General features: G+C 38.6%; 1 protein-coding gene across 1 annotated transcript in view; it reads left to right on the top strand.

Annotated features, from left to right (window-relative positions):
• The window catches only part of slc1a7a (solute carrier family 1 member 7a), a 51,894-nt gene extending 39,942 nt beyond the window's left edge, over positions 1-11,952 (top strand). Inside the window, exons 9-11 of the mRNA XM_052011157.1 lie at positions 1,868-2,002; positions 2,134-2,233; positions 9,681-11,952. Of these exons, the coding sequence (XP_051867117.1) occupies positions 1,868-2,002; positions 2,134-2,233; positions 9,681-9,890 (445 nt within the window). The 3' untranslated portion in view covers positions 9,891-11,952. The remainder of the gene's footprint in view (positions 1-1,867; positions 2,003-2,133; positions 2,234-9,680) is intronic.
• Positions 11,953-12,408: the final 456 nt, after the last annotated feature.

The raw sequence follows: 12,408 nt of genomic DNA, 5'->3' as shown, positions 1-12,408 counted from the left end.
TATCATTAGCCTACAACTTGTATATTGAAATTGATTCAATGTTAGGCTAAGGCTAGAGAGGAGGTGGGTGATGATTGCAGATTATAAAACAAAATTATAATTTTTTTCAACTTCCTAGTAGTCTGGTGGGATGTCTGAGGTCCTACATGAGACATGAATGATCATTGCTGATATCTGGGAACTTTAAACCCCTCACCTGGCTTAAAGTGGCACAGAGGTCTATTAAAATGAAGATGAGATATACTTGCTCACTTTCTTGTCCTGATCTAGCCAAGCGCAACTTAAATACATGTGAATGTGAAAGCCTTTGCAAAGCTGGCTGGATCCTTCTTTAAGAATTCGTTAAGTCTTCTGTAAACTACCTATATTATAGAACAACTAGTGTTTTGTGCAGTCTATGCCAATTGTTACCTTAGCTCATGGTATGTGTGGGGAAGCCCAAGCCATCATGGCAGGCCAAACCCACCAGAAGATGGACCCAGGGCTGAAAAGCCCAGAAAGTTAAATTTTATCATTTTTGGTGAGTGATTTTTGCTGACAGGAGGATTACAGGTGTTCCCCCAAGTGCCCACAAGGAAACGTAGCCTCTCCTACACTTCCCTACTGCATTCCCTCAGGAATCTGTCCAGCCATTTACGAGAGTGCCTTGGGCGATTAGCAAATTCCCACAACCCCAATTCCTATCCTCACCCACTAGCTAAGTATTCAGTAGTAAGTAACCACTAGGTAGGTCCAACCACCAACTGAACTGAAGCCCAGGAGCTAAATGCTTTCCAGATCTCAAATGGTATTAGCATTCTTTTCATCTGTTATCCCTTCTCCTAGTGCGCTGACCACACCCCCCCACTCCCCACTAGTAATACATCACCCACAAGCACCGGAATTTTACGTCAGTACTTTAATGAGTTGCTGAATAATGATCAGACCTGGAGCAAAAGATGATTTCAGCTCCATTCCCCAGTGATGCACAGCTGAGATAGACTAGCAGAGCAAGAGCCCACATTGGTGACTGTGGTCTGTACTGCTCAGTTTCCCACCCAGCTGTCAGAGAGGCATAATGTGAATTTATATCATGATAAGTATCCTGGCCAACACCTTGTGGCCTGTGTAGGTGACAATTCATGCATAGACACCTGTAAACTACCTATATTACAGAACAACTAGTGTTTTGTGCAGCAGAAGCGGGAATAGAGGAGTTGGCATTTGGTGTTAGTATCTGGTTATCAAATATTCACATCTTTTATGATTTCCTGCTATCACAAAGTACTACATTTGATTTTTTTAATGCTTGTGCAAAGCCAGACACACTGGTCAATCCAACCTTTCTCTTTCACTAGAACAGTTTTCAGATTGTTATAACCTTGCATAAAATTGGCCAGTATCTGCAGTTAAGCTTTTGTACTTATATCAATAGCAATGTGTCCATATCTTAACTAAAGTCCATTTTGGCAATAAGATCCAATTATGGGGCAAATGCTGGGTCCATAAAGCAACCAAGTAAATAATGAGTGCCATAGCAATGGCCCTCAGGCCAATAAGCCCATTAGCTCAAACAAGGTCTCGGAGATATGTCCAGACCTAATGGGAATTAAACAAGCAGCTGTCATTGCTGCCTTCAGGCCTGCAGTGCTGAAGTCCTGTGATGAGCAGAGGTGAGTGCTGAGGTGTACACAGTTGGGAGCAAAAGATGGAGGTGGTATCATCTTTGATAACTCTCCCTTTGGTGTAAAAACAGCAACGCAAGAAATGTAGGTACAGGGTAAATCTCTTGGTTTTGGATGGGGGCCGGAAAGGAAACAAAACAGACCAAAATATATATAAAGGAGCAAGCCATACTCAACAAAAAATACTTCTGTGTTTTCTCTAGCATAACAGCAACAGCAGCCAGTATAGGTGCAGCAGGGATTCCACAAGCTGGCCTGGTGACCATGGTTATTGTTTTGACATCAGTTGGCCTTCCCACAGATGACATCACTCTAATAATTGCAGTGGACTGGGCGTTGTAAGATTTTACATATTTTTTTAAATATATCTATTTTATAGAAAATCTTATTACTTTTTCCAGAAAAATAATTGGCTGTCTTACCATTATTTTTACAGACTGGTAATAGTAAATGGCTGTTTCTTTTAAAGGGATAGATTTCGAACCATGATTAATGTTCTGGGAGATGCTCTGGCAGCTGGAATTATGGCTCATATCTGCCGAAAGAATTTTACTCAGGAAAATGATGAAGTAGGAAAATAATTTTTTGTATTCTTTTCGAATTTTGTTTAATTCAGTGGATTTATCTAATGGTTTGTCACACTTTTGAACATTGATTGTTTTATAATTGATCTTGGAAAAATGTATGTAATCTCCATGGGATCACAGAACAAAATAAAACAAAAGGATCATTACTGCATGGGAGGCCAATCAGCCCATCAAGTCTCATTTGGCCCTTTGTAGAACAATCCTGTCAGTCCAATTACCCCACTCTTTCTCTGCAGCCCTGCAGGTTAATGTACTTTCCTTTCAAATTATAGGCTTCAAGTTCCAGATCATAACCACTGTCTGTGTGTAAAAGAAAAGTTAATTTCCCTAAGACCTTTTGCCCCTTATTTTAAGTCTGTATCCCCCTTCCCTCTGGCCCTTGAACAGCCACAGGGAACAATCTTTTTATTTAACATCTAAACTCATCAAGATCTTGTTTATCTTTGTCAAATCTACTCTCAGTCCTCTGTGCTCTAAGGACAACAACCCAGTATAAAGCATATATATCAAATTCCCTAAGTAATGCTGACCCATTCACCCCAAGACATTTTGATTATTTATGTCTTGTTACCTTAGTCAAGGCAGCCAGGATCATGTATGGATGTCAGGGAAAGTCATGACTGGCTTCACTTATAAAGTACCCTATAGACATTTAGCTCCTGAACTGTCTAAGATTACACATCAAAAATAGTCTTTTTGACAAGCTACTAGAAACTACTGCTAATGTCCAAAATCCCAGTGTAAGGCTGTGCTTTCAGATGAGAAAACGCTTGTTTGAACAAGGGTTGCAATAACTACATTTCCTGTGTTGTAGTTTTGTGGACATTGCTCAGTGTGGGAGTGTTGTTTAACTTCTTCACTACAACTGCCTCTTGCTACCTTGAGACCAGTGGTGTTGCTCCTATAGAAATCCAAGTTATAGGGTCATACAGCATTGGAAACAACTCTTCAGCCCACTGAGTCTACTCCAATTATCAAGCACCCATTTGTAGTAATTTTACACTAATCCCATTTTAGTCTACCTACACACCCATCAACTCTGTCAGATTCTGCCATTCACCTCCAGACCAAGGACAGTTTACAGTGGCCAATTAACCTAATAATGCATTGTTGGGATGTCGGAGAAAACCGAAGCACCTGGACAAAACCCCCATGGTCACAGGGAGAATGTACAAACTTCACACAGACAGCAGCAGATGGTAGGGTTAGAATCTTGTCCCTGGAGTTGTGTATGCTAATTTGTGGAGGGAAATCAGCCTGTCCCATTTATTCACATGTTAACGGCCTTGCAATTCCAGCACTTGATGAAAGGATGGTGCTTGTCATTGACCTCAAAACAAAATAGCTGCCCATAAAGATTTATTGGACTGGAGTATGCAGATTTCCTTTATTCAGCGATGACTTTGAACTTGTTGCTACTTACAAGGGATCTGTGGCGTGAAGCAACAGGGCAAGCAGCAAGCAACCAATCGGACTGAAAAATTCTCAAGTTAGCAATGCAAAATGTAAAAATCATGGGATGGTTCCCATTTCGATCAATATCCAGAAAGCTAAGCAAAAGGGTTGCACTGTGGAACGTCAAATGTAAGAGGAAAGTATAGAGTAAATGGCAGGACCTGAAGGAGCATTGAGGGACCTTGGGTTGCAAGTCCATAGCTCCCTGAAAGTGTCAACACCAGTAGATAGGGTGATAAAGAGGGTGTATAACATACTTGCCTTTATCAGTCGGGGTGCTGAATATAAAAGTCAAATAGTCATGTTGCAGTTATAGAGGTCATAGAGCACAGAAACAAACTCTTCAGCCCAACTGGTCCACGTCGACCAAGATCCCCATCTAAGCTAGTCTCATTTGCCCACCTTCGGCCCATATCCCTCTAAACCTTTCCTATCCATGTACCTGTCCAAGTATCTTTTAAATATTGTCAATGTGCCTGCCTCAACCACATCCTCTGGCAGCTTATTCCATATACTGACCACCCTCTGGGTGAAAAAGTTGCCCCGCAGGTTCCTATTAAATCTCTCTCCTCTCACCTTAAACCTATGCTCTCTAATTCTTGATTCCTCAACCCTGGGAAAAAGACTGCACATTCACCCTATGTATACCTCTCATAATTTTATATATCTCTGTGATATCGCCCCTCATTCTCCTAAGCTCCAATGAAAAAAGTCCCAACCTGCTCAACCGCTCTCCATAACTCAGTCCCTCCAGTCCCAGCAACATCCTCATAAATCTCCTCTGCAGTCTTTCCTACATCAGGTGACCAAAACTGAACACAATATTCCAAATGCAGCCTCACTAACATCTTGTACAACTGCAACATAACATCCCAACTTCTATACTCAATGCCTAGACTGATGAAGGCTAGCATGCCAAAAGCTGCCTTCACTACCCTGTCTACCTGTGATGCCACTTACAGGGAACCATGTACTTGTATTCCTAGTTCCCTCTGTTCTACAACACTCCCCAGGGCCTTACTGTTCATGGTTAATGTCCTACCCTTATTTGTCTTCCCAAAATGCAACACCTTGCACTTATCCAAATTAAACTCCATTTGTTAGTTGTATAAAACTTTGGTCAGGCCATATTTGGAATATTGTGTGAAGTTCTGGTCACAACATTAAGGTTTTGGAGAGGGTACAGAAGAGGTTCACTGGGATATAGCCTGGATTAGAGAATATTAGCTCTAAGGAGAGGTTGGACAAACTTGGAATGTTTTCTTTTGGTGTCAGAAGCTGAGGAGTGGCCTGATCAATGTATATAAAATTATGAGAAGCATAGACAGGGTAGATAGTCAGGCTCTTTTTCCCAGGGTGGAAATGTCAACTACTAGAGGGCATACTTTTACCCTGAGAAGGGGAAAGTTTAAAGGAGATTTACGTGACAAGTTTCTTTCACAGAGAGTGGTAGGTGCCTGGAACGTGCTGCCAGGGGAGGTGGTGGAAGCAAATACAATAGCAATATTCAGGAGGCATTTAGACAGGCACATGAACAGGTAGGGAGTTGAGGGATAATAGACCATGTGCAGACCAATGTGCAGTTTAAATTGGCATCATGGTCGACACAGACATTGTGGGCCAAAGGGCTTGTTCCTTGTGCTGTATGTTCTATGTTCTCAGGATTGGGATATCCAAGTGTAATTAGGTATGAAGCATAAAAGTTATAAACATCTATATTACTTTAAATCATGCATTTTTAAATCTTCTCTGGGGATTGAGATTCTAAAATGCAAAATTAGCTTGCAGGGCTAGGGAGGACATCAACAGTTTTGATCACTAATACTGTTAAAATACAAATTAACATTATTCTTGCTGTAAGAAAATAATGAAAATGTGTTAGGAGTTGAAATTTGTGCCTAATCATGTTTTTTGTTGATTGCATCTGTGAAGACTGACACATTGTGCCCTGTGGAATGAAGGATATCTTTGACAGCAGTTTCTCACTTTCTGGATTTAGCGGGGCAGGTGTAATTGTTGCAAGTTGCTGTCAGTGTGACTTACTAATGACATCAAACCCTGGCAGTTTCAGTCATTACAGCTGGAAATACCAGATCATTTTATATTTTAAAAAAAGTTTTCCAAATTAATACAGATTTGGAATTAAATCTAAATTTAATTAGGAATCTAAATTACAAAAGAGAAAAGTTTAAAAAAAAATGTTGTTCCATGAAGAATTAGTGAAAAGGTATTGCAATACTTTGATTTTAAAAGCCATAGGTTGGAGCAATTGAAGGAATACTGGGGGCTGTGAGAAGGGTAAAGTGTTTTATAGTTTTAAGATACTGGTATAGTATAATGGTGATCAGGAAAATGTATTAAAATCAATAGAATGAGTTGAAAAATATTCAACTTAAAACATTTGGAATGAAAAAAGAAAAGTTCAGAAGTATTGATAAACTAGAGCAAGGCATGAAAGAATTTAATGAGAGATTCCTCTCCTTTTTCTGAAGAAGAAGATGTGAATCTGACAGCAATTCAACTATGATGGTGTTTTGGCAGGAGAAAACTAAATGTTAAACCAGACACTCTGTGCTGAATCTCCATATTTATTCTCAGCCTGAATTAATTAGACCTGGCAGGAGCTCGCCCAAGGGAATTGGAGCTGGAAATCATCCTGTAAGGATTGGGAGCTCACTGACATATTAAATCATGTGAAATTGGTGCTTAGTGAAAATAACAGGCTTGAAGCTCTCTCTCTTTGCACTGGGACCAGAAAATTCTCTTCATGTGGATCATTTTACAAAAAAATAGTAGTACAAAGAGAAACTGCTGGAAATGATCAGCAGGTCAGGCAGCATATGTGATGGGAGAAACAGAATTAACATCTCAGATCAATGACCTTTCATCTTGAAGTAGGAAAGATAAAAAATCAAACATGTTTTAAGTTACAGAGAAGAGAGGGGGAACAACTTCTGGTCTTGGGGAACAGAGCCAAACATCTCAGATTTGCTTTGGAACTGCTGCTAATAAATAATTTGTGGCATTAAGGATGCAGTTTTGGTTTTGAACAATAAAGATTTTAACTTTTGAATTGGCAGTCCTGGTTTGGACAGCCCATGTACACCCAGTTCTTTTTCTAATTCTGTCAGCTTCAATGACAAGGAAAACTAGACAGGGTCTATAAACAGGCAGACAATCTATTAACATTTGTAAAGGAGAAATCTGTAAAACATGAGCCACAGTATTTGTGTAGACTCAACATGATTGAACAGGTTGAGCCTATGCTCATTGGAGTATAGAAGAATGACAGGTGATATTATTGAAACAAAAGATTCTGAGGGTGATTGACAGGGTAGATATTGAGAGAAAATTTTCCTTAGTTAGGATAATGGGAACTTGGAGACGTGGATTCAGAAATAAGGAATCATCCATTTAAGTCCGAAAAAAGGAGGACTTCCCTTGCTCAAAATGGTTGAGTCTCTGGAATTCTCCATCCCAGAGACCTGTGGAAGCACAGTTATTTATTATATTCTGGAACTTTGAGAATAAAATGTATAAAGGATGACTATGAACTCTCTGTGGAGATGAAAGGAACCAGCTAGTAAAGAAGGGAAGGTGTAAACCAACAGAAGAAAAATAACCGCCTGCAAATCAAAACCTAGATGTTTTGGGCAAGGGCCATAAATAGGTATAAAGCAAACAGATTTGCTTTAATCAATCATTTCAAATATGACACTGATGAATGTATTAAAAATATTGAGTGCCAGCCTTAACAAAAAACAGTAAGTTCAGTGATCCTCTGATCTACATTTGCTTTAAGATGTATGCATAAAGCTTTCAATTTCTTCATAAAGTGACATGAAATGAGAACCCAATATAAGCAGGGGCACCTTAACAAATTTGAATAAAATGTTGCTCTGAACAATGTATTCCTCAGATCCTTTCTAATTACTGCACACAATCCAATATGCATACACAACAACCTAAAAAGCAACTTAACACCAATTATTAGTAAATTTCCTGCTCAATGGATTTGACTTTATTGTGTTAGAAACCAAAACTGCACCCTGAATGCTGCAAATAATTTATTAGCAGCAGTTCCAAATCAAATCTGGATGTCTGGCTCTGCTTACCAAGACCAGAAGTTGTTTTCTGGTTTAGCTAGACTGTAGATTTCAGAGCACTTCCTTATATTGAACAGGTACATCACAGCAATCCTTCTGCACAGCAGAGTCGAGGCAGATAAATCTCCACAATACCTTTGTTTAGTCAGACATCAGCTTGATAAAGTGCTCATTCTAAATCTCAAGAATACCCTGCAGGGATGTTGTGGGCTTATTGATTTTGGATATCAACTAGAGAAACCCTTGTGATCATTATTGGTGGCAGCCTTCAGCAAATAAATAAATGATTTGGGTAACTTCTATCAGTGCAACCTAGTTTATCTTCTAAGTATATCTCCTGACCTCATGTCATGCTCTGTCACAATCTACCAATTCAGCAGCCCTTGATATCTTTGAAGAGGTTATGAGCTTTGCTAATTTCTAACAACCTACTTTTCTCTGCACCTATATTGACATGATTATCTTCATCTGTTCATTTTCCTCAACTATAGTGAGAGGGCACTGAAACAGACACCTGTCAGTAATTAAGATGGGGTCCTGCTTTAAGATACCTCTCCTTGTTAATTGGATTTACATCAGGAAGTTCTTTTGGGTTTCCCTGTATCTTTGCTGGAGACCCATGACTGTTATGTAAAAGGACTTCCCCCTAATCTGCAACGGAACTAATGGCATCCCATCAGGAGCACACTGGGTGTTGTGCTTACACTGCTCCATTAAGCAACATTTCACTTAAGCACTGTGATGTGAATGAAACTGACACACATTCTGCATAGTGGGAGAATGCTATGAAGAGCCATCCTGACATTGGAAGTTGAAAAAGCACTTCCACCGGCTTGTCATTTTACCCTTCAAATGTACGATTTTTACACATTTAAATGGACCATAAACTTGCAGTGAAGACTGGTAATTCTGAGTAAAAATAAGAAGCATTTTAGCATCCATTAGCTTCAATGGATGTGAAATCTCTGGATGTATGCATATGATCTACGTAAAGCCCTTGCTGGTATGGGAGCATGGAAATATTCCTGCAGAGTTTATTAAGGTTTTGTGAAGCATATGTTAGACTTAACCCTGCATGCCTGTGGGAATGTGCTAAACCGGAAATGTGCAAGATACTTAAACTTTGCTCATGAACTGGCCTGCATGTCAGAGTGCTCTCCATTCGCCAATCATAGGCAATAAAATTTACCTATGGGAGAGAATGACCAAAAATAGTTGTAAAACACTATGGAATGTACTAAGATGATTAAAGAAACTGAATAAATACAATCAGAAATTGCTTAAAATACTCGGTAGCTCAGGCAGCATCTGTGAGAAAAATAATGCTACAAGTGGAAGACCATTCAGCAGAACATTGATCTTAAACATTAGTTCTATTTCTCTTTCCACAGGTGATGTCTGACCTTCTGAGCATTTCCAGGATTTTCTGTTTTTATTTCCATTTCCAGCATCTGCAGTTTTATTTTGGATTTTCAAATAAATACAATCATTGCTGCTTTTTTTTTGAGTGTTCTGAATTTCTCCCACTTTTTGAAATGCCATTGGTTGCTTCTTCCCTCCTTAAGAATTTCTTTTAATTTGACACCTGGGATAGTAGGAATAAATTTTCCTCTTCACTGATTAGTCTGCTCTGCTACATTGCTGTCCATTCACCCACTTCTCTGTTCCTTAACTTCATTAGTATGAAAACCAGTGGTGCTGTAATGGATGGTAATTCATGTCATCAGATTACGACTCAGCAGTAGCGGTGAAAAATATACCCCTGTGATTTTGAATCTTGATATGTTAGTTGCACTTGACAAAACGTTGTAACAATTACCAATTTATCAAGCTATCCACTCTGCTCACTATATCTTTCTCCTATTTAGGTTCCACTGATTTGTGAAACGAAGCCTGGAAGTATTAATCAAATCATGACCTATCAGAGAAATGGATGTACAAATGATGCTAATAAGACAGATAAACATCTCTATGCAGGTGCCACAGATGGATCTCATAACGTACAAATGGAGCTGGGTCTCAGCACCAAAAAAGATCATTGCACCATTGAAATAGATGAACTGGAGACAAAAGTATAGTCAGAGGAATGCATCTCAATGGGAGTACTTCATGCCATGCTGGTAACATGTATGACTACCTCATAGTTGGAAATGTTATATATACATGAGAAGTGAAAAGTGGAACTGATGGCAGTGCTGAAGGTGCACACCTGGTTCAAACTACTTTGAATTACTATTCCTTTTTTTTTGTGAACAACATTTTATTTCTCAATTCTGTTTAGTCAATATGAAGTGTTGGTTATTCATCTAGGTTATTTCATAAAGAGTGCAGAGGAAACTTAAGAGTGTATATTCTTGCCTTTGTTTCACCTGCAGCAATAATATAAAGATAAGTAAACCTATTTTGTCTTTTCTTGTTCTCGTTCCCTACTTTCCCAAAGATTTGTCAACACTAAATCCAGTTAGTGGATTGAGCAAGCAGGCAAGGTTTTCCTGCATGGTGTTCTGATATACAATGGATAAGAGGATTGCTGATTATTATCTAGGAACTGTGCTCTTTTTGCAGCAGTTTCTGGTATCAGAATCTGCTATTTTGTTTATAGCTGACAACCGGGCCAAACCTTGCAGAAAATTACTTTGGATCTATGTGGACTTTCTTCTTCCTTGGCTGGATGAGAAGCCAATGGCTTAACCTCAAACCCTCCCCCAGCTCGGTATGTCCTAAGACTGGATGATTGATGGTCCTCTGGAGGCCAAAGTTTTAAGTGATTTTTTTTTAACAAACCTCCATTGTCTTAAGTTGATATTGGAAGAGTCATTCTTTTCCTGAGTTTTAATCTGTATTCCTGGAAGCTACATGTTGTGGCTTTAATCCATTGGGAGCTGAATTTAACTTAATAGCATCATTCTAATATGTGTTCACTCAAAATCCTTTCTAAGCGCCTCCAGCTAAAAATCCTGATGCATGGCAGCTTCTTTCATGCACTCAGCCTAACCCATTCATCTAATAGGTTCTGAGGAGTGAAGTCAAGGGCTACTAACGTAAGAAGAGCAGAAAAGAAAATAAGTTAAACATCGGGTTTTAAAAGCCTGTTTACTGTAGTAGGAAAGTAAGATCAAGAGAAGTTAACAGTTGTTTGGCTTTGAGTTCTTAGAAGGAGAAAACTAAACATTGAGCACTTTTATCAAGTTGTTGAGAGGAAAATGTATGTTTCGTATGGCAACATGCTTATACAAGGAATCTTTCTACTTTAAAAAGATTTAAAATGGAATTCTGGAAAATTTACTCAACCTTTAAATTGAATTATGAATCAGCCATTTCCTCAGCATAAAGCTTTAAAAATTCTAGTGGGTAAGAATTCAATCATCTTGTCTGCTGGTATATTTGAACAATGTTCCTCAGCTCTTTTCAAATTAGCTCCTCTTCATTTTCCTTACAAGGCACAACTCTGCCCTACAATTCTGAGGGCAGAGTTGTGGCTTACAAGCAGAAATGTCTGTATTGAAGGAAGCTAGAAAATTAGGACTTTTGTTTCAATTAATTGGCCACAACACTTTGAAAGCAGTTGGGAGTTGTAATCAATAACCAAGTAATCACTTTGTGGATGTGTTTTTTTTCTAGTGTCATACCTGTTGTGGTGCATTTTTTAAATAATCCAATAGTTGAAATGCATTTTCATTTATATCAAGGCCTGCAACTGACAGTATGTTACTTACAATGTGATGCTAGGGTAGAGAAATTTACAGTTTAGACATGTGGAAAATTTTACAAAGTCAACCAAATCAATGTTTTTTGAGAAGAACTGTTGTATCGAAATGGAGGTAATAATCTTTTGTTGAACTTGCCATCAGCTTTCACTTCTTAAGTCTCTCTGTAGGAAATACCAAATGTCCAGATGCTAACTGACCATCTGCATTGTCTGATTGATAGAAAAAAGTAATTGTTGATGGGTAACCATTGATGTACAATCACATTATTTCTCCTGATGATCTTATTGGCTGACAATAAATTAAGCTTTGCATGAAATATGTGCATTTTGTTTAATTGGTGCAAGGGGTGTGCTGTACACCAATATTTCAGTGATTTGCAGATGTAAAAATGTGGCTTCTCCATGGTAATTGTTGTTAATATTATCTTCTAATATATTCCACTGGTAAACTCGCTCTATTTTGAACTAATTGTATTAATTGGGAGAAGGTAAAAGGATTTAAAGACCATTCCAACCTTGAGGACAGCAAACCTAACAGCAACATTTTCGTAATACAACCATCGTTTATGTGGTGTGGGACATGTGTTCTATACACAATGTGCAGTGAAGAGTTTACAATTGACAAAAAGCTTTAAGTATAAATTGTTTGCCAGTGTCCTCCAGATTTTAAACAGGTATCTGTTCTCATGGAGAGTGCAAATTATAATTTCAACCAGACGTGAAAATGCAGAATGGCAACTTAGTGCCTTTTCCAGGCATTTGAAACTTCAGCAGTTCCTTGTGGTTTGGTGTTTAGATTATATTCTAACAAAAGTAAAAGACCTCAAATAGTCATTCTGTTGCATGCATGTATTGGAAATTGCAAGTTTATTTTGGCAATGAAAACA

Source organism: Pristis pectinata, chromosome 3, assembly GCF_009764475.1.
Source record: "Pristis pectinata isolate sPriPec2 chromosome 3, sPriPec2.1.pri, whole genome shotgun sequence".
Lineage (NCBI taxonomy): Eukaryota > Metazoa > Chordata > Chondrichthyes > Rhinopristiformes > Pristidae > Pristis > Pristis pectinata.
Note: the sequence above shows the minus strand (reverse complement) of the source record. Positions and strands in the feature narration are given on the sequence as shown.